Raw genomic sequence first — 23,632 nt, 5'->3', positions numbered from 1 at the left:
GCCCAATTGGAACCAACTCAACTCACCAACTAGGTGTTGGAAATTTTGCACATGTGAAGTAAATGTTTAGTGATCTATTTGGTATATTTTTGTATTTGTAGATTGTTTTTCCATGGATATACTTAACATTTTCTTTGATTACTTATTTTACTAATAATTTACTAGCATCCAATTAGCACTCTTACATGGTCTTAACCATTTAAGAGAATGCATGTAGTCATTGCTCTTAAATACTATAAATAATGACTATATTTCATATTCTTTTTCACCTACTTTTCCATTCAATATTTTTAAATTAATTCTCATTCTTTCACTTATACTATTACATGCCACTTCTTACCTCCACCTTAAACGAATAATATTCCTTGTTCGCAAGAATAATCTTAACTATCTATTTCCTCTATATAGATGTGTGAAGTTCATAGTAAATGGTTGGCTAAATCAAGACGTTCCCTTTCAATCAAGCTATTTTGCTTTAACTTGCTAAATACATACGTTGGCATCTAGCTACATCTTTAAGGTTATGTGAACAAAATAACACGTACTTTCTAATAATTTGAGACGTGATGAAATGACCTCTCTCTCTCTCTCTCTCTCTCTCTCAAAAAGGACCTTTTCCTACCTTAAAGAAATTGATATCACTTAACAATCACAAAAGACTTAAATAAATAGATACCATTATACAACCATATGGCATTAGGTAAACCTTTGGGGCCCATCCTACCATTATACAACCACATGACATTTTAAGTTTTTAAGTGGGTTTGAGAGAGAGAGAGAGAGAGAGAGAGAGAGAGAGAGAGAGAGAGAGAGAGAGAGAGAGAGAGAGAGAGAGAGAGAGAGAGAGAGAGAGAGAGAGAGAGAGAGAGAGAGAGAGAGAGAGAGAGAGAGAGAGAGAGAGAGAGAGAGATTCAATGGAAACAAGCCACCTCTTGCATTAGGGCTAGCATCCACACCGAGATATTAGGGTTGCACAAATATATTTTAGGGTATTCTTTGTAGACACAAATGTTTGATTAGCTCACGAGTGTTCCATGGAGATCTCACAACTTCTCCATGAAAATCTCATTTGTTATTCTTCCTATATCTTTGTTAATACACCCTTTTGTAAAAGGTTTTGCTAGGTGCTGAAAGGGGTAAGTACATCTCCCTACCTCTATTGTTATTTAGCGTGATAGGATAACACATATGGTAATAGAGAGGTATTCCATGCTAGAGTTGAATGGACTCACACTAGCTCTCTATTTGTGTTGGCCACTATCTCTCCATCTGTAGGTGCCTTGAACTTGTACTTCAAGATTTGATCAATTAAATGGCATTGCCAAAGTATTTTGATTGTGATGAAAGTCCTTAGTTTGTGACAAATTGCTATAGGTCACAATAATTTTATGTCTCATGTGGATATTGTCACTTTCCTGATCATACCTCATATTTAGCTAGGTCCAACCAACTTAATGACTCATTTTGGTGATTGGTCAAGCTTCATAACCACACACCAAGTCCTCTTTCAAAGGTATTTTTTGCATGTAAAGTGCTACGCATTCCATTTTGGACATGTAGGAAGTATTCGACATTCTTGGGAATTGAACCAAACTCCGCATGTATACACCTTTTGGCTTTTTTGCAAAAAGAATGTTAGAGTTATTTCGGATCAGGATAGTCCAACTCACACATGCATGCTCATGGACTCGAGCTTCAACTAGCTAGGCTATGCCCTTGACCATGTGACTGCCTTAGCAACTCGCCCTTCGTGCGAGAAATTTATTGTTTATTAGTTTGTATATTAGCAAATTGATGGCCTTCATGCTGTTGATCAATATTTGGCCTTCCTCCTCTAGGGGAGGCTATAGCGTTTAATTGTTGTAGGGGTTGAAGAACTTTCTCTAGGGAGATTATTTTAAAAAGTGGAGAATTTTTATTGGTTGTTTGATTGACTATTATGAATCTCTCTCATGTGAATAGGCAATTGTTGAGTTGAGGTTGTAGTTTCTAGCTTCTTCCATTCTTTTGTGATTGCAATAGGTAATCTTTTCAATTGCCTGTCATTGTTTTTGGGTCGTATGGTCTCTTGATATGCAAACATCTCCTATAATAGTGTGTTCTTGATGTAAATATCTTCAATTATTCAACAAAATTGCATTATTTAAAGAAAAAAGTAATTGAAATTTAATTTAAAAGCTTAAAATTTTAAATGCTCTAGAGAATGACCAGGCTTTACGATAAGGCTTTTGCTTATCATTGTCACATTTGTTGTCTTAGCAAAGGAATGCCATGCCATTGGCATCCACGAGTTAATCCTTCATCAACTTTTATATTAGCAAAGTAATCGGAGGTGTCGATCACGTGGTCTTACAGGGTCGTCCTTCCCGGTTGGGTGCCAGCTTTACTGAACAGTCCCCGTTCTCACCACGACCACCATCCTCACCATCAAATCATGGTTCCAAGACATGCCAGTGCAGAAGGGACTGACGCCTGAGTCTTTTGCCGTTATCCTGTCAGAGTAAAGGGGCGCTGCTAGGGGTGAAAAAGGAAGCACGCCGGCAACTCCTAGCTCGGTACTCAGAGTGTCATTCAGAGCAGTCGTGTTAGGAGGCAAAAACGCAGGTGGAGGGGAGGGGAGCGGAGGTGAATGTGAGAGAAGGAAAGATGGGCCTGCCAAAGCCGCTGGGGCCATATGCGGTGGCGTTTGCGGACTTCGAGCTGAGGCGCACAGAGGGCGTGCATGGAGGGGGAGGAGCAGCGGCGGCAGCAGCAGCAGCAGCAGCAGGAGGAGGAGGGGGAGGAGGCCTTCACAACAGCCCCGATTTCGTGATGCTGGCGGATGCGCTGGGTGCGCCCCTCATGCGCATCTTTTACCCCACCTCGCAGGCCTACGCTAGCCAATGCACCAGCTCCACTCGATGGATCCCCAGCATTATGTACACCTATGGATACGTGTCTAAGATTATCCCTCCCTCCACGGTTGTCAACCGCATCGCCGTATGGATCCTAGCAGGTATGTTGCCCGCCTCATTCAAAATGCAGATTGTGTTTGACGGATATCGTAGTGTGGATACAGACTTTGGTCTTTTCCCACAATTCAGGGGGTTTTTGTTTCATTCAAAATGCAGATCGTGTATATTGACATTGTATTCGTCTTTTCCCACAATTCAGGCGTTTTTGCTTATTTCTGTAACCTTCATCTTCCCTCATTCCCAAGCCTTTGCATGGATATCTCACTTTAAAGGCTCTGTTTCTTTGTGTTCACAGGCATTGTCCATTCATATATGTGGCCAGCCATCGTAATACAAGCATCCGTGGGCGGCCCCATTCTGCCACCTGGTGATAGTGCCGAAGAAGGACGACTGCCTGTGGTCGTATTCTCTCATGGATTATGGGCTTGCAGAACCACGTACACTGCCTTTTGTTGTGACCTGGCCTCCCATGGTTACAGTGCGTCTCTTAACCTTTCACTAGTCTGTTGTGACGAAGGCTGAAAAGCAGATCCTAAGTTGTCATGGTCGACATGTTGTTTCGTGTTTGCTTGCATCTGTTCTGTGCACACACACATGCACTTTCTCAGAGTCTGCTCAATATAAGCTCATGTTGGAAGAAAGCCAGGTAATGAATTAGCCATCAGAGTCAGCATCTCAGCTTAATCCTTGCAAGAGAGTGGAAGACTGGACCATAATTCACCTCTAACAGTTGTCATTGGAATCATGTTCAGCCAAAAGGGCACATGAATAGCCTTGGAGTCATGACTGTGCTGGGAATTTATGGCTGTTGACCAAGCCAACAAATTAATGGACAGGAAATCTACACTAAATATGGAAAAGTAAACCTCATTTGAAACAGAGTTGTTTTTTTAGAAAATTTTGAGTGGAAGCTTTGCCAGTAGGTGAGTTTTTTCGGTGAGAGAAAACTGTAATGACCGATTGTAAGGGATGTGGAGCAGCCATTCAAGATCATAGTAATGTAGGGCAGAGGACACGAATGGTGATGGGGTTGGGGATGGGGGATGGCCAAAAGCAGGGGGTGGGGACGGGCCAGGATGGCATACATAAATAACATTTTAAATCTCATAGTTACCAAATGCATCACTGGATGTGTGGGTGGAGGTGTGGGTGAATGCGTTCTATTACTGAGAATGTGCATGTGCATGCACACATACACGATGTTCTTTCTGTTGTAGAAAAACCATGTGAGATATAACTTTGTATGAGAGTATGTAGTTTTGTCCGCGTATGTGTGACAAAAGGGGAAGAAACTCAAACCAAAAGGAAAAAAACTGTCAAAAAATGTCTCCTGTCAGCCATTCCTGACAAGGGGATGGCCAAGATGGGGGGACAGCTGTTGGGGAATGGATAGGGGACATTTCTTGTCCAATTTTGGTGTCCTCTTTGGCAGATCTCTTCATAGCTCCCTTGTCTAGGGGGCTTGGGACAGTTGTCCCATGTTTCTATGCTAAAGACACTTTAGTAGAGAATCTAAGGTGTTTTGTGCTTGCATCCAAGGCAATATGGCCTTGTTAATGTTGATGTATCAAATGTGACAATTGTTACCTAGCATGCTCTGATTGCTTTTGAGTGTGTTAAATAATGGAGTGAGATCGAACAAATAGTCAAAAGTTGGAAGCCAAGGGTGTCATTCTAGTCCAACAAGGTTTATTGCTAGGAGCTTTTATTAGTCCAACATGGTCTATAGGTAGGAATTTTTTGGAGGTTGTCACAAATAGGTGATGTCTTCCCTATATAAAGAGTGGACACTCGGTGATGTGGCCAAAGTCTTTAGCACAATGTAGTGGAATTCTCTAGTAGGGCATGACGAACTTTGGGCCAAGATGTTGATTGACAGAACAGAATTCAAGGCATTTTGCATAGAACCTTTGAAAGGCAACATGGCTTTATTCCAAGGTGGCAAATAAAAACAATAATATTTGAATGCTCTCATTGCTATTAAGTATGCAAAATATAGAGCAATATTTTTTGATTCATGAAAATCAATTTGGCAGAGCATTTGACAAAGTGTGTGGTATTATCTCTCAAATCATATGAAATTCAGCTTTGTTTGTAAATCAAGCCATTTGATTTTTGGTTGTATAGTTGGATGTAGGTTCTCAATGCATCAATGGTAAGTAGCTTTCATCATTATGGAAATTCGTTACATTTATTTGTTATGAGTGCCTTGTTGTATTCTAGTGCTACATACTCACTCTTACTATGTATAGATAGAGTCATATGTACAAGAGTCGTGCATGGATTGCGATTGCCAAGTGCTAATTTTACCTTACTCTTATGTTGGTGACTCCTTTTTCATACCTAGAAATGATCAATGTGACATTACGCTTCAATATTTGGGTTTGGCTTGGTAGTAGGATTACAAAATAACCTTACAAAGTCAAAGCTTTTGCTTTGGAATCATAGATAATAAATATAGATGTCTTTGGGTCAAATATTATAGAGAATGAGGTTATTGGACTTAACTTGAGTCTTGTAGAAGTTGAGAAGAATCTAGAATACGAGACAATACATTCTTTATTTGTAAGGCTTAGAATAGTGTAGTTCGTCAAAATGACATGCTCATTTCATTTGTTACTCTTGATTTGGAGAGGAAAAGACATTGATAAACTCAAGGCTTCCCAAAAACTAGGCTTTTCAATTTAGGAGGTGACATTTATCACTACACTTTGCAAATGTTGAGATGGGTTAGACTTTGTATCCAAGGGGTTGGAAACATGTATGTGTGTTTTTAGAGAATTGGTTTGGGCCTATAAAGTATTGTACCCCATGGGGAGAATGAAAAGGGATGATCAGATCATCTAACACATCACAAAACAGACAAGCTATCCCGACCACTTGTGGGTGTCGGTGGCAAAGGAAAGGGCAGAAGAAATATGAAAGTATGGTGGTAATAGAGCCACTAGTGGAGATAGCTCCATGCTGTTCCCCTCACAAATAGAAGGATTTCTCGTGATGAAATTGTGAGAACATGCTTTCTTTGCGAGAAAATTGCTCGGTAAGTGCATTAGACTTGAGATCTTAGAGGAGAAGAGAGGATCTCAATCTATAATGATGTAATAACTTGTTTTTCTGATATTAGTTCAATGACAGTAGCATACCTTGTTGTATATAGAGTTATAAGGCTGTCCAAGGCTGTGCAATGGAATCCCCATGCCAGGAGGAGAAGATTGGCTACTGTCCATACTCCATCCATGCTGTTAGCTCATATTCCATGGCTGAAACCTGCAATTTCTACAACAGAGAAGAGAAGCATGGTTGTCTCCAAACTTGGGCTAGTGTGAGCATTGGGCCGTTGACTTCTTTTTCCTATCCCCCTCTCTTTGAAGTAGCAAATGCCTCATCATGGTCACCAGACTGAGATGGAAGATTCTTGTAATCGCAATGACGCCTCATGCTTAAGTAGCATCGAGGACATGTGTGTAAAGCTGATTGGTGTTGATGATGTTTGGGCCCGTAATATCTATAAATAGAGGAGCTGCCCAACATTTAGCCTTATCCTTTTGTGTAGGTTTCTCACTCTACTCTGCAAATTTTAGCCATTAGCCACCTACCATCTGCTGTCTAGCCATCACTGATTGCAGCCCATCACTATCCAGCCTTAGGTAGCTTGTTTTTAGGCATCGCCTCGCTGTTTGAAGATCTCCATCTGGTGCGCCATCATAGCACTTGATCAGCCAACGTTTTTAGCATCTCGTGCGAGGCGACAAGCTGCTATTATCTCTCCCACCAGGCGATTGTGGAAGTACTTGTGTTTTTGCTATCTAGCAGGCCATCTATATCAGCAAATACTTACTTGCTATTGCTTGACAATTCTTTGCCTCCAATGATCAGTTTTCAGCCTTTCTTTGGTGATACACTATTGCGTTTACTAGATTTCAGCCTTCAATTACTGTGTTTTGGTGACTAGCATCTATCCTTTATCATTTAACGCTCTCTCATGTCTAATTGTTGGTTATTGCAATTGGGATCTATCTTTGGTGGATGTCACTCTCCGACGCTGCATTGCTCTGCCCTTGGGCATTTTGTACACTCATACATTCATTTACAACATTCATTCGCTTCAAAGTTTCTTCTCTCTTTGTTTGAGTTTTGAGTTTTTGTGTTTTAGGTTTGGCATTTAGGGTTCGAGTTTTACTTCTCTTTGTCTGAGTCTTTGTGTTTGAGTCTTGGTGGTACATGTTGTGTTTCCTTAGTGCAAGCCCTAGCATATCTTCACATGATATCGGAGCTAGTGCTCTTCTAAATAGTATCTTGCGGTAATTGTGGAGACTAGTTATTGTGCAAGACTCACATGCGACTCCATTCTAACTCTTAATATCTCAGGCATCTTTTTCTAGGAATCCTATGATCTTCTATCAAGGTTCTTCATCATTGGAGGCTTTGAGAAGGCATTATGGTCTCAAGGAGGAGGTAGACACATCTATACCTTTACTGTCTGTCTTCATCTTTTGGTTTTAGTTACCTTATAGATGAAGACTTTGAGGAGTACTTGTGCATTACGAATAGTTTCATTTACACTCCTTAAGTAATTGCTACTATTCCGTCTGGAATGATTGGTGAGATTGGCCCTCTCTTTGATCTTGAAGAGATCATGACATTCAGTGTGCTTGCCGATCTAGCTTCTTCATCTCAGCTAGGCCTTATGTCAGGTTGATATGACCCTTTTGAGTTGTATGAGCCAAAATCCTCTCATGTTCCCTGTTTCATTGTGTAGCATTTGGATGATTTTCAGTATGTTAACTTTAATAGAGAAGGCTCTTGAAGCAGATACCCTTCATTCTTCGTCTAATTTTCATTTCTTTTGTAGGGTTTTGTATTTCAATGTAGAGCTCACATACAAGCTTGTATCAGTCCTTCTTGAGTTGGAGACAGGAGATGCGCGCTGTTTCTTTCATGGTTCCATCTACTTGGAGTTTTGTGGAGGCTTCTCCACTTGCGGTGGATCGTGTAACATCTCTCTTGATGCTATCATGGTGGTGACTTCTATCCTTGCTTTTCTAGTAGGGATGCTTTATTAACTTTATCCACATGGTTCTCAGCACCACACGAAGACTAACATCCTTAAGTCCCTCTTCCTTCTTCGGCATTGACATCTAGGTTGAGAGAGGATTCCTATCCTTCTTGGTATTCACAGATTTCAACACTTATCTCCGATATCGGCCTTTCCCCCTTGTTGTACCTTCCCTTATGCATCGCATGATTTTATAATCTTTGTACTAGGATGCTTGGGCAAGTGAACAAATTTTCCACGAGGGACATTGTCCATGTGGTACCTGTTGCATGAGCATTCTTCAACATGCAGCATACTATGCATCCCATTGTGTAGAGCACTGCTGTATGGATCCTAAGCTGTTTCCATTGGCGGATTACACCACCATCCTTCTTCCCATGATGCTTCATTACCTTTCCCTCGTCATCAATATCCTCGAGTGGTTGGGTAAGCTTGTATTGTTTTGTAATGTGTTGGATGCACCATCTCTACTCTCGTCTTCTAGGTCATTGTTACTCAATTGGCCAACACTCCTAAAATTAACTTTCCATCTTAAAAAAAAAAAGCTCAATGTGGTTCCATTTGCCTTTGTACGGCTTGATAGGCCACTAGGCAATTGACGAGCATCCTTTGTCAGATGCCTTGTTCTCTTTGGGGTGATTACTTGGACTCCCATGGTCAGATAACAATTGCCTGTGTAGTCTTGGTAGGCCATTGGGCAGCCGACGTGTACCCTTTGTCCGATGCAGTGGCTGCTTTGGGGTGGGTTGCCTTGGGGTAAACATTGCAGGCTCCTTTTAGGCTTAGTTTTGGGCTTGAGAGGGGGTGTTGAGCTAAAACATGCTTTACAGCTGATTGGCATTTTTAAACAACCCCAAAACATGCAAATCAAATAAAAAACACAAATTTGGTGTGGGGTTTGAGAGTTTTAGTGGTTCCCCAAAACCATAAGACGGGCTGCTCGTCATTCAACCTTATCCTTTTGTGTAGGTTTCTCACTCTACTAGTACTTTGCAGATTTCAGCCATTAGCCACCTACCATTTGCTTTCCAACCATCATTGACTGTAGCCCATCACTATCTTGTTCTAGGCAGCCTGTTTTCAGCCATTGCCCTGCTATTTGGAAGTCTCTATTTGATGCCTCATCATAGCACTTGATTAGCTTGCGTTTTCAGCATTTACAACATTCATTCACTTTAGAGTTTCTGCTCTTTGTGTTTGAGTTTTGGGTTTTTACATTTTGTGTTTTGCATTTAGGGTTTGAGTTTTGCTTGTGTTTGTTTGAGTCTTTGTGGTCCAGTCTTGGTTTTACACGCTGTGTTTTCTCATTGCAAACCCTAGCATATCTTCACATCCCTAGGCCCTCGAATTCTATCTATAAATTAGGGTTTATAGTAGAGATTATATAAAATCTCTACCTGTCTAATGAAGAGAGAGAAAATTCAGAAATCGATTGCAAGAAAATGGATGAAATCAACTACTGTCATGTCTAGATAGCTATGAAAGTTGTCTCTACTAATGGAACACCCCAAATATAATGATTGCCTAGCTGAAATAGCTTTCAAACTACTGTCATCTATTGTTGTAGTCTCTTTTGGGAATGTCACCAGCTTCCTTAAATGTTGTAGTAGCAATGACAACCCCCTCCCCCACCTTCTCTCTCTCTCTCTCTCTCTCTCTCTCTCTCTCACAAAAACGTTTTTCCCACTTACATGAGCAAGTTTTGCCAAGTGGCAGCGTTCCAAAACAAATTTTGGCATTATCTTTACTTAATTAATTTTCATAATATTAGTTTTGAAAATTAACTTAATAATTATTTTAGTGTCGAGAAAAATAATTTCACTAGCCAATAGTTAAATTGGCTAGGCCAAATTGTCTCCCAAGTATCCTTGAGCAGCTATTGGCCCTTAGATAGGCATTAATTAATTAATGCCTAGTCTCTAATGTCACCACTGATATTAGTGGCCAATAAATTGGTTTAGGTCCAAATCTAACACTTGGTACCACCTAGTACTTGTGAGGAATAAGTTATTACAACTTTTTCCTTTGGCATCAACTGAGATGTCGTGGTCTTGGGCCGGATTACATTTGCAACGACATGGTTTTTTTCCTCCAAGGAAAATCACATAGTGTAGCCAATTTCTTGGTAGAGTATGCTTGCTATACAAACTAGTATGTACTATTTGAGCAGGCGGACGTAGCCAAGGCCTTTGATGTGGTCCTTTTGGAAGGATGTACTCTTGGTAGCTTGTTATATGCCAATGCCCACATTCTCTTTTGCTGTACTTGAATGCACAAGCTCAGCATGGCAGGCTGCATTCAAATGGATCCCATTTATGGGCTCATTTTGTAAGTTGGATCTGTCATACTGGGGAATGATATTTTGTAAATTGTTTGAGAAAGTATACCAGGGTCACTTTCATCTGTTAATGTTTGACTTTTTCATTTTCACTTTTGGATGCAATTGTAAGTGAATATTGAATATACAAATGATAGACTCTGTTGGTAGGTGGAATGATTTGTCCGAGCCATAGAATCACTTTCTTAAAAGAAGCAATTTTCTCTGGGGTGTAACTGTTATCCATTTACTACTATGCTTGATGGAGGTCGTGTGATTTGTACTTTGCATATGTGCAGTTCTGACCACAGGCTTATGCAGAACCACAATATTAGTGAACTCATTCTGACTGTTTTTGTGGATGTAAAAGTTGTTGTGGCTCCAGAGCACCTGGATGGGTCAGCCAACATGGCCAGCTATGCAGATCAAAATGGAAAAAGGAAATGGTTACGAAACACATTTGCAAAGATACCTGTGGATCAAATTCCAATGCAGGATCGTGCAAAGCAGCTTAGGCAGGTAACTTGGGAAACAGGCAGGCACACTGTTTCATTTAAAACTTTGTTATAAACAATGGGAGGATTTTTTCTAACCCTTGAATGTGTTGCTTAATAACAGAGAGCGCTGGAAGTTCGTAAAGTTGTGGATGTGCTAGAAAGCCTTGATCGAGGATTATTAACTCAGAATGCTAATACTGTAAATGGAAAAGCTGCTCTGAATGTTAGCATGCTTCAGGCCAGACTAGATCTTCACTTTGTTGCTGTAGCTGGCCATTCTTTTGGAGGCGCAACTTCCATAGTAGCATCTGGAATGGATAAAAGAATCAAATGTTGTCTTGCCATGGATGCATGGTGGGAACCTGTAGAAAAGGTAACTGACTGTAGTCATGTTTTTAAGCAGAAGACTTAGAATCACTAGCTGTAATTGGTGTAATCTTACAATGGTATGTGATGTGCGCCCTAGGTATATAGGTGGATTGTTTAAATTACTTCATGCTCGACTTTTTTTCTAGCTGTATGTTTTGTACAATGGTTCAATCATATATTTCCTTGTTGCAGCATGGTGTTTTGGAAAATGATGTCTCAACAGAACCATGAAATGACTTTATCTGAGGCTGAGCATTCTATGCTTTGGAGTTGTCACAACACTGTTTTTGCACAACATGTTCCAACCAAATATAGGGGCACTGTGAAACTTAGCAATCAAATGCTGTTATCCGTATCTTTTATATTTGTCTATAGAGAATACTCAAGACCTTCCCTTCCAGTGAAATACGTTTCAGCAGTGAAACACAATATGGCTTCTAGATTATCACTAAGTTGTGTTTAGGCTGAGGGTGACCAGAGTCTATGTGCTGTGAGCTGTTCATTATTTAAGGAAACCTGGCTCTGAAAGTGTTCAAACATATGATGTGTTGTGCAAGATATGTCATTCTCCAATGGTCCAAGGGGCTTTGGCTGTGGCCAACTGCTGTGAAACCTTGCCTCATTTGTCCACCTCATTGTAAGATAAAGTATGTTACAAGTACTTTATTGTTCACTTTGCTTTGGTCACATATTCTCCAGTAAACAATGTTTCCTATCTTCCATTGAGCAAATTATCTCTTGGAAGATTTTATATAGACCTGAAATGCAGATAGATTCAAATTTTTTGTACTGTCCCTCTATGTTTGTCCCTCTATGTTTTCGGGTTAGAGTTGTCAAAAGTATTAACATGTTGCACCTGAATCTGTGTAGCATTCTCTCTTAATTGCTTTTATTTGGAGCAAACAGCAACTGGAACCTTGTCTCTTTTCCCGAACAACTCTCCATTTACTATGAAAGCCTCTTTCTGTGTACCCTAATGTACTCAAAGACTAGTTTTATTTAAAAGTTTGATAAACTACCTTATAAATGGAAGGATTGGGAATGAATCATTGCTGTAGTAGGAGCTGCTATATGCAAGCTTCTGCAATCTTTGGTTGTTGTGCTTTGATGCTTCAATCACATAATTCTTAACGACAACGGATCCACAAAGATCCTCCAAGCAGAAAGGTCTGCTGAGATTGACAACCTCCAACCAGAAATGGTTTGATAGCATTGGCAACATTCTCCAACTGATGTTCTTAATTTGTCCTTTGAATCTTTCCCAGACTAAGTTGACAATTACATTTGGAATTCATCTTCAGTCCATCCTGCTCATACAGAAGAAATCAATGTATCAAAGGATCACTTGAATGAGGTCAATCTTTCTGATCGACTGCCAAAAAACCTTTTTGTTATTTCTTATGAGGCTATACATCATTAGTTCCTCATAATCCTTCAAGCTCCTGGCAAAAATGAGAATTGAATGAAGATGACAAATGTTGCAGATATGGAATCGGATTTATTATTTCTATGCCGTACTTCTAATACATTACAGGAGTTTCTGTCTTTTTGGGGATATAGTCACCATGTATATGCCTCATGTTCAAAGCATAATGTATCGTTGGTTTTATTAACTTAGTCTTTTACATGAGTAATCTTAAATGCATCACACAAGAACCCAGATAGTTATTGCAATTGTGTACCTTCATCATCTTCACCACCATCTTTTGATTTTAAAACTATTCACCCACTATGGGTAGAAAGGTATTGCAGGAGTTAGCTCTGACTCCCTTTATTGTCAGCTAATATGCATTTCGTCAGTAGTTTTGAATCAATTGAGTAGCCTCTAGCTGCATAGTCCATGCCAATTTTGGCCTCTTGCAGCAAGGTGAAAGCTATGCATCTTTAGCTCCAAGTGTCTTCTTTGCCATCAATATTTTCTGTCAGCCAAATTACTTTGGAAATTTTGACATAACTTGTGGTTATCCAAGATCCCATAGGTGTTGAGCAAAAAAATGCATTAGCTTTACTTAACCAGCCCCAAAACTTGCTTAATTAATGAAGAAACCTAGTTTATTTAAAAGAAATGCGATCCTAGAGAGTTTCTGTGTCCCATAAGCATAAACCCACTTGGGAGGGCCCAAACTTTCTATTAATACGTATGCTGCCCTTTATTTAGTCCAACAATCTCGTTTTTGCAGATTTCAGGTATTTCAGCTTGCTGCTCACACCCTGTTCGCAGAGGACATCTCAGTCAAAGCTGTCCATTGCTGTCTCCATCAGTTGATGCTTGATTTCCAACCCTCTTCACACAGTTTGGAGCTTTTCTCAGACAGGTGATTGCTGTTCCTGTGTGGACCTGTTGTTGTACAGCTTGCCACGTCATCACAGCCCTACGTTTGCTTCTTGCAGGCTATTGCCCAGCTGCTGCAACTGTCGTTTGGCAGTTTTCTCTCTCCTCCAACTATCGCCAGGCTGTCTTGCTTGCGTTTTTAGTCTTTCTCTCCAGGCTGTCCTGCCTGCGTTTTTAGTATATCTCTCTCCTACAAGCTTTCTTGCCTGCGTTTTTAGTATTTCTCTCTCTTGCAGTCTGCTTTTTTAGTTTTTCTCTCTCCTCATTGCCGTCTGCACACCAAATGCAGCTTCTCACTGCTGCGTTTGTTGGTGTTCGACATCCAAAGGCTGCCTCGTTGCGATTCGCGATCCGTTCAGAGTACGACACACCCTCCAGCTCATTATTCCTGTCTTGATCCTCCTGGAGATATAAGAGTTCAAGGTTTAGTATTCATTCACTGTATAGTGTGTTTGCTGCATGAGCATTGTATATTCAGGAGTTATATCACTTCAGTTATTTTCTGTGTTCATTGTCTCTGAGTTACCCTAATCTTAACTAAGTTCTTTTATGAGTCTATGCTTTGTCGTACGATCAAGTCACATTGTTTCTGAACAAACTCCCCAAGAAATACTTCAATTTTGTGAGAGGTATAGTTTTAAAGTCTACCATGCCTACTTTCTATGAATTTGAGTGTCAGCTGTTGCGTTACGTACGGTTATTCGATTAATTTCATATAAACTCTTCCTTAGAGGGGGCTCTTGTTGCTCATTCTCAGAAGGGGCAACAAGGAAAGGGCAAACAAATCCAACCTCCACTCAAAATAAAAAAACCAAATCAATCCGAGGAATCACAAGGAAACTCCCAATCACAACTCAAACAAGGGTAGCAGAATATACCTAAAAGAATAGATATTGTCAACATTGTGTCAAAAGACTGGTCATTTTGACGATGAGCGCCGCTCAAAGACCAAGGGTACATCACCCAAATCTAAGTCTTAGACCCCCACCCCTCAGTCGGGCAACCCGAGCAGGGGAGGCAGGGTGATGGCAAGGGGCAGTTTAAAGGTCAGACTCATACTGCCACTGATCAACCATCTCAGTCGATATCGTTCTCAACTCCAGAGGGCTTGTTTGACTGATCTGTAAAGGCCCATATCATCTCCATAGAGACATTAGATGTGAGTCTTGTCCACATCTGTGAGTTGCCTCCTGACGAGGTTACCGTAGAGGTACACTCGTCATAGTCGAGCACTTCAGCTCTTGCTTGGATTGTGGACAATGGAGCTACACATCATATGGAAAAACACAAATAACAATCGTATGACTAAGCATAGACTGATAAAAGAATACAGTTAGGGTTAGGGTAACTCAGAGACAATTAACACAGAAAATAACTGAAGTGTTATAACTGGTGAATATACAATGCTCATGTAGCAAACACACTATGCAGTGAATGAATATTGAACCTCGAACTCATGTATCTTAAGGGTCAAGGCAAGGGTAATGAGCTGGAGAGTGTGCCGTACTTTGAACGAATCTCGAATTGCAGCAAGGCAGCCTCTTGATGTTGAACACCAGCAAACGTTGCATTAAGAAGCTGCATCTGATGCAAATGGTAGTGAGGAGAGAGAAAGACTAAAAACGCAGGTAGGACAGCCTATAGGAGAAAGAAAGACTAAAAACGTAGGCATGATAGCCTGCAAGACAGAGAAAATTGCCAAACGCAAGCTGTGGACAACCTGGTGACAGCTTGCAGAAGCTGGGCGATAACTGGAGGAGAGAGAAAACTGCAAATGTAGGCTGCAGATGATGTGGCAGGCTGTATGGCAGTAGGTCTGTGCAGGAACAGTAGTTGCCTGGCTGGGATCAGCTTCAAACTGCATAAAGAGGGCTGGAAATCAAGCACCAACTGATGTAGACAACAATGGATAACTTCGGTTGAGATGTCCTCCGCGAAGGGGTGTGGGCAGCAAGTTGAAACACTTGAAATTTGTAGAAACGAGATTGTAGGTTGAATGGAGGGCAGCATACATATTTATAGAAAGTTTGGACCCTCCCAAGTGGGTTTGTGCTTATGGGACACAGACACTTTCTAGAAATGCATTTCTTTTAAATAAACAAGGTTTCTTCATTAATAAGCATATTTTGGGGATGTTTTAGTAAAGCTAATGCATTTTGAGCTCAATATCCACTTCCATTTTTCCAGAGATGAGCTAGGCATTATCCGCTTAGTTTGTACCCATATTCGACAATTTTGTAGATATCTTGACCAAAGTAGTTAATTGGCCGGTTTTTCAGTACCTCAGGGAGAGGATACTTTCCTCTTGCTTTCCCTTCTTGTTTGAGAGGGGGTGGCTTTTACTCTTGATAGTGACAGTGATGATGCTTACAGTTTTTAGACATTTATTCATTTATTGTTCTGTATTGTATTATGGACATTTGTAACTTCATCTGCACTGTCAGGATGACTTGATTGTAAAAGGGTGCTTGGGTAAGTGAACAATTCCCCTGCGAGGGCACCGTCTAAGTGGCACCGTTGCATTGCATCTTGTGTGAGCATGACATCTTGCATCACCCTTTGCATTACCCTATGCATTGGCATTCTGTTCATGTAAACATGTATTTATGCGCATTTATCTCTTTTCGGTCTTTTTGGAGTGGGCGACTCTGGATCCACCATATTCGTGGCATTACCCATGGCAGTCTCCAAGGCAGTTTTTCCTTAGCTTGCTCGCTTGCTTTGCTTGTCTTGCTTGCCTCACATATTTGCTATGCTCATAGCCATTTTCCTTCTTTACCGACACCCAGTAATGGTAGGGATGGTATGCTTATTTTGTGAAGGTCTTGGGTTTGACCATCCTTATCCTTTTCCATTTAGGGCACGAATACATTTTTGTGACAAGTACTTGTGTATCGCTTAGCTCCATAGCTTTCTAAACATGTGCAAAGATGGTTTTAAATGACACATTGTTAGGAAAGTTTTATGCTGTGTGTGCTCCCCTCCCTAGCCAGCTAGCCAGACAGTCTTCTCTTGCATCTTCCTCTTGTTCACCGGTGGGCTCTCTTCCTTGTCACCTCCCTCTTGCCTTCGCCTCTTCCTCTCATGTGGCTACTCCATTGACATAGCCATCCTCTTCTTGAAAAAAAACAACAGAAATAAAAAGATGTCAAAGCTTGCATCACAGATAGAGGCCTCGCATGTTGATATGAGGGGAGCCACTCTTTTCTCATTGTAGGCCAGCATTTGCCTAGGATCCCTGCTCCAGATTGCTCGCAAGCACAGTGGTCTCAAGGAAACTATCACATATGGGAGTTGATTGCTAGTATCATTGTCGGGTATGTTTGGATTGTGAGGTGTAGCCATTTTATAGAAGATTTTTCTCTCTGTAGAGACTCTTTCGAGGATTTAATAGAGATCATCAATGCTCCCCACAGGAGATAGGAGACGCTGTGAGGGGTTTTGAGAGGATGAGGAGGAGGAAAGATGCTTTCTTGCAGATATTGGTATTTGCCCTTTTCACCTAGCCCTCATATGGTCTGGCACCATAGCCCACATATTGGTTGTTCATAGAACCATTATATTCATGATGTACCCGGTTTCTCTTCACATGGCCTTCTTTGTACCTTGTCAGAGGAATTTTCCCAAGGTGTCATTAATAGAATTTTCTTTAATTTTGGAAAAATACCATTCTGAGCAATGCATATTGAAAATTTCATGTGACATGGGTGAGATACATCATTCTACTTCTAGTAGAGAACACGATCTCTTGAAGTGGACTTTTAGGTTCATCCACCCTTTGTGTCCAGATGAGATATTGTCTAGCTCCTTTTTGGCCATGCTCATTGTTGGGAATAAAGGGCCATTGTGCCTTTTATATGTGCACGGGTGTGAACACACCCTTAGCACATTGTACTTTCATACATATATCTATCTAAAACCTAAAGTGGTACACTTGTCATTGTACCGAAAAACGTGTTCACTCTATACTCTGCTCTCTCGCACTCTCCACAGTCTCTCTCATTGCATGTAATGACTGTCTGCCTCGATTTCCGTGCCTAATCGATTCCTTCAAATTGGAATCAAAGCGTAAGGTGTTGCAGATGGTCGTCAGGTTGAGGCAGAAGACCAACGTGGTGACGAGAGCTCAAAGGCGAGCAGGAGAGTCACAGGTGTAAGTTGCAAGCAATGACTTTGCAAGCAGGCGTGGACCAAGAGTGCGACGGGATGGGCTGTAGAGCTGATGAACGAGGAGGCTGTTGTTGCGTGACCAGTCGAGCTGCGCGACAGGCGATGTCTGCAGGGAAGTCGGACAGGATTGGCGGGCAATAGTCGACTGCATAGGCAGTAGTGTGATGGGCTGCGACAGCGTGGACCAAAACGGCTGCAACTAACAGGCGATAGTAGGCAGCAGTCAATGCTTGACGCCAGCGGGCAAGGAGGCTTAATGGGGCATGCAACGCGTGACGGAGCAATGCGTGACGGAGCCAGCGGGCGAGCGCGCGACGGGGAGGCTTGATGGGTCAACGGACACGTCATTCAAACCGTTTTTTTTCAAAAAAATAAAAAATCTTTTTCTCAAACTCCTTCCCCTAACTAGGGTTCGCGCATGCAAGCACAAAACATCAGCTTTGTGCAATTTTGGCCGAGAAAGCTGGGGCTTTGCCAGACTGAGCACTGTTCGTGGAAAATTGAGGCATCTGCGTCGGAATTGCAAACATTGTGCGCATTTGAATTGGGGATTTCGCTAAAATTGTTGAAATTTTGCTCATATGAGTGAAATTTCTCAACATTTAGCCCAGAAATTTGGGGTTTTTTTTTAGATTTGGGAAATTTGATGCAGGACAAGCAAATTTGTCTTAGAAATTGCAGGAATTTGTGACATTTTGTCCCCGACATTTGGGGCTTTTCATGTACATGCACAAATCGGGCTGAAATTGACCCAATTTCTCGACATTGAGGCACATTGGATCCCGTGCAATTTGGGGCTTTTGCGATTTGGGCAAAATTTGTGCAGCATTTGGTCATCTTATGTATATGCAGGTTGAATTCTGCGCAATTTGGACATCAATACTTGGTGAAATTTGGGGGTTTTGCTGAAATTGCTTCACTTTGGCAAAATTGGACAGCCCTATGCATGATAGAGGAAATGCAGATGTGTGTTTGACACTTTTAAGCACAAAATTTTGGGGCTTTTGACTGTTGGTGTCAAATTTTATGCCTGTGGGTACACGTACAACAGAAATTGCAGCTGAAATTTTGGGATTTCTCATGTAAAGTGATGCACATGCCTTTTGGAACAGCTGTAATCAGTTGGATAATGCTGTAGCACTTGGTTTGGTGCTTATGAAAACTGAATTACAGATCTGAAATCTGTACTTCTGCATGGTCATTTATTGCTGATTGGTACTTGTTTGTACCTTGGTCACTTGGGTGACAATTTGGGCCTGCATTTACTGGTTTTTTGGTCACTTTTGAGCTGAAAACCATGGCTGGCAGCAATGACAGCAGTAATTTGATGCATATAAAGAAGCTTGAAGGCGCACATAATTTTGCAGTGTGGCAAAAACAGTGCTACAATATCTTGTTACAAAAGAAGCATGCAAAGCCGATCAAAACTAAAGGGGCAAAGCTTGTGGACATGGATTAGGATGATTGGGATGAGTTGAATGAGCTTACACGCTTAACCATAGAGCTATCGATTTCTGATGCCTTGCTCTTCAACATTGAAGGTTTGGATTCTGCATATGCTATATGGACTAGATTGGAAGAACTGTATGCACAAAAGATCGCTGCAAGTAAAGTGTATTGGCTGAAAAAGCTTATGGATTTGCGTATGAAAGAAGGTACAGCAATGTCTACTCACTTGAGTGAGTTTAACTCCATTTTCAGCTAGCTGGTTGCCTTGAAATTTATGATTGATGAGGAATTTAAGGCTACTTTCTTGCTTTGCACTCTACCAGAGAGTTGGGATACATTCAAGATTGCTATGAGCAATTCTAATGTGATCCTTTTGTATGCTGATGTAGAGAGTGCTCTACTTATGGAAGAGATGAATCGGCAGAACAATGCATCCAACAAGTCTTCGAGTGCTTTGCATACTAGGGGCAGATCATAGCAAAAGGGCAAATATCATGGCAAGGGACGCAGTAAATCACGTGGCAAAGATGTTGAATGCCATCATTGTGGCAAGAAGGGTCACTTTAAACGTGACTGCTACAAATGGAAGAAAGAGAAAGGAAAAGGCAAGAAGACAGATGATTGCAAAGAAGAGAAGAAGGACAATCAGCCTAAGAAAAGCAGTGTAAAAATTGAAGAGGTGAATGTAGTCACTCATGACAGTGACAGTGGGAGTGATGTACTCTTTGTCTCTTCACATTTTGGTACACATGCTCTACTTGCAGATACAGATGATGATATGCATACCTGGATTCTTGATTCGGGTGCTTCTTTTCATGTCACCCCTCATCATGAGTGGTTTTCCGCATATATAGGGGGTCGACATGGTGTTGTCCATCTTGGGGACAACTATGCATGTGAGATTGCAGGTATTGGTAGTGTGCAGTTACAGTTTCAGCATGGCTCTGTCTTTACACTTCAGCATGTACAGCATGTACAGCATGTACCTCAGCTCAAGAAGAGCTTGATCAGCATAGGGCAGCTAGATGATGATGGTTTTCATACCACCTTTGGTGATGGAAAATGGAAGATCTGTAAGGGATCTAGGGTTATTGCCAGAGGTTGCAAGAGTGATACGCTATATCCACTTCATGTATCCAGTGTGCGTGACCATGTTGTTGCCGTGACTGAGCAGCCAAGTGTTTCTTTGTGGCATGGCCGGTTGGGACACATGAGTCAAACAGGAATGAAAGTGCTTTCTCGTTTGGGTTACTTACCTTGTCTTCGTTATGCTGATTTTGAGCACTGTGATCATTGTATTTATGGCAAACATGCACAGACTTCTCACAAAAAGTCTCTTTCTTTCAAATCTTCTCCTCTAGAGTTGTTACATTCGGATGTATATCAAATGCTAGGATTATCTTTAGGGGGAAAGAAATATTTTGTCACCTTTGTCGATGATGCTACATGGAAAGTATGGGTTATCCTATTCGTAGCAAGAATGAAGTGCTTGACAACTTTAAAAAATTCTTTACATTGGCTGAAAATCAGACAGATAAGACACTTAAGTGTTTTCGCTTTGACAATGGTGGGGAATATGTGTCCAAAGCCTTTCAGGCATTTTGTGATAGCAAAGGGATAAAGAGGGAGCTCACTGCCCCTCATAATTCACCCCAAAATGGAGTTGCAGAGCGTATGAATCGGACCATATAGGATAAGGTCCGTACGATGCTGTCTCATGCTGCATTACCCCATGGTTTTTGGGCAAAGGCTGTTACGACAGCCGTTCACTTGATTAATCGGTCACCAAACAGGTCTTTGGGGGGAGGAGTTCCCCAAGAAGCATGGTCGGGCAAGCCACCTTCATATGCTCATTTGAAAGTGTTTGGCTGCGAGGCTTTTACGCACATTTGTAAAGAAAAAACACAGCAAACTTGAGCCAAAGTCCTGTAAATGCATTTTCCTAGGATATGGTGACGAGGGTGAAATAGGATATAAATTGTGGGATCCCGAGAAAAGGAAAATAGTATGCAGCAATGATGTTATCTTCCAGGAAGATCGCATGCACAAACAACCCGAAAAGACTGAGGAGGTCCGTAGGGTCTTATTCCGGGAAGAAATACCTTTTGGACAGCAAAATGTGCATGCTGTACAGCAGCAAATACCTGCTGTAAATGAACCTCTAAATGTAGGAAATGGTCAAGCAGCTATTGCCCATGAAAATGAGCCATTACATGTGCAGGAACAGCCAGGACAGCAAGCTGTTAATGCTGATTTGCAGGCTGAAATGCCAGGACAGCATGCTGAAAATGGGAATTTGCAGGAACAGCCAGCAAACAATGACCATTGGCTTAGGAGATCGTCTAGGGCTACTAGACAACTTGACAGATTTGTTCATGGTGCAATTAATGTGGCTGAGTATGTCATGTTGACAGACTGTGGTGAACCGTCTTGCTTCAAGGAAGCAATGGATAGACAGGACAACAAGAAATGGTATAAAGCCATGCTGTCAGAGATGGAATCTCTTGGAAAAAATGGCACTTGGGACTTGGTGCAGTTGCCTAAAGGGCAGAAAACCCTTCCATGCAAACGGGTTTACAAAATGAAGGTCACTTTGTCACAACTCTATAGAAACAGAATTTGTATCCTTTTTCATTAATTTGTCTATATAATGATTTATTAATTTGTTTCCTTTGCACTAATTAGATATAAAGAAAAGTGCATTGGAGCCTGGCCGCTGATGAGTGGTCACAGGTTATGGTGGACCCACGCAGTGTGTTAGAGAAAAGATAGTTCACACTTTCATCTATATAGCCCGATTGGGTGCCTGTGACCAAAACTCACGCATATCAGGGTTAGACTTGCACACAGAAAGGATTGATGCCTTGAAGTGTGGGCTAGATTCGCCAGAACAGACAGTTACAATCAACAAGATGGCATGATCATGAAATGCTTGTACAATGTGCATGTGTGGGCTGAAAGCTTGAAATGCATATTTCTTTGCATAGGAAAGTCACATGAAGATTCTGATACTATTTTTGCGATGTACACGGAAAAAGCTTTCATATGACCACCCATATTGGGGGGTCCCTAAATTTTAGGAGGTCCCTAAATTTTAGGAGCCTCGAATTAGCCTAAAAATGCTAGTCCTAAAAAATAGGGATGTCATTCTAAAAATAGTAAATTTTGTACTCTGACTGTGCTTACTAAATTTAGTTGTTTCTATTCTTGACAGTATTCAGCCCAAAAAGGAAGGCCATAGAAAAGAGACAAGTGTCAAGACACTTGTCACACAAGTTTCCAAGTATCCCACCACTTGTCACATCTCATGACATGTGGCTGGACACTTGTCTTGTGCTACTCCACTTTCCCCTTTTGTACTAGCTCTTCTCTCTCCTATAAATAAGAGCTCGTTTTTCTTCATTCAGCATCATTTTTCTTTGCTGTAAACTCATGTACAACACCCATAGATAGCCAGAAACTGGCCCCATCCATCTTCATCATCATTCCCCACTTCTCCATTATCAAATTCCTCCATATTCCCTCTTCTATCACTGCTGTTTTACAGGACAGCAAGCCTATAAATTCATTACAGCACCTTTTTCTCGAGCTCTTTCTTCCATTTTATCAACAAGAAGCAAGCCCTATCCATGTACTGCTGATCAACGATGGAGAAAGGTTGATTTCCCCTCTTTCTTCTCTCATACTGTAAAGAAATCAGTTCTTATCATTGCATTATAGATAACGCATGTGTGTTTGCACATCTTTGCATGATCTTGTGAGAGTGAGAATTACTTCTCCTCACTCTCAGGTTGATTGTAACTGAGCTCTTCCCTAAGGGACTTGGGTTGAGCAGAAATACATTCCTTCCGGGGGGGGGAGGGATTGCCCATCTTCAACCCTCAATCTTGTCTCCATTACTTTTACATTTTCATGGCTGTAATTTTGTGAGTACTTTTCATTTTCAGCTTTAAGTGTTCATTCTCTTTTATATTAAATCTCAAAAACAAGCAAATATCATCATTGTTAAGCATACTACGTTGTTCGGGGCGTTTACACACTTCTGGTTCCTCACCAAAGTACAAAGTAAGATTGGTTGCAAAGGGGTACAAACAGGAGCATGGAATTGACTTTGATGAGATTTTTTCTCCTGTAGTCAAGATGACTACATTGAGAACCATTTTGGGCTTGGTTGCAGTTGAGGATATGGAGCTCATACAGATGGATGTAAAGACTGCGTTTTTACATGGTGATCTGCATGAAGACATATATATTTAGCAGCATGAAGGGTTTGCTGAACAAGGGAAAGAACAAATGGTATGTAAACTCAAAAGGAGTTTGTATGGGCTGAAACAAGCACCAAGAGAATGGTATCATAAGTTTGATACATTCATGCAGTCCCTAGGCTTTCATAGAAGTCAAGTGGATCACTGCTTGTACACCAAGAAGGCAGCAGATGGCAGCGTGATTATCTTGGTTTTGTATGTTGATGACATGCTGATTGCTGCA

General features: G+C 41.2%; 1 protein-coding gene across 1 annotated transcript in view; it reads left to right on the top strand.

The window, feature by feature from the left end:
• The first annotated feature begins 2,362 nt into the window (after positions 1–2,362).
• The window catches only part of LOC148036011 (uncharacterized), a 33,089-nt gene continuing 11,819 nt past the window's right edge, over positions 2,363–23,632 (top strand). The window contains exons 1-4 of the mRNA XM_087678012.1: positions 2,363–2,995; positions 3,250–3,432; positions 10,698–10,846; positions 10,946–11,197. Of these exons, the coding sequence (XP_087534138.1) occupies positions 2,647–2,995; positions 3,250–3,432; positions 10,698–10,846; positions 10,946–11,197 (933 nt within the window). The 5' untranslated portion in view covers positions 2,363–2,646. The remainder of the gene's footprint in view (positions 2,996–3,249; positions 3,433–10,697; positions 10,847–10,945; positions 11,198–23,632) is intronic.

The sequence above is a fragment of the Lygodium microphyllum genome, chromosome 5 (assembly GCF_053477565.2).
Source record: "Lygodium microphyllum isolate KBCC chromosome 5, Lygodium_microphyllum_v1.1.10, whole genome shotgun sequence".
Classification (NCBI taxonomy): Eukaryota; Viridiplantae; Streptophyta; class Polypodiopsida; order Schizaeales; family Lygodiaceae; genus Lygodium; species Lygodium microphyllum.
Note: the sequence above shows the minus strand (reverse complement) of the source record. Positions and strands in the feature narration are given on the sequence as shown.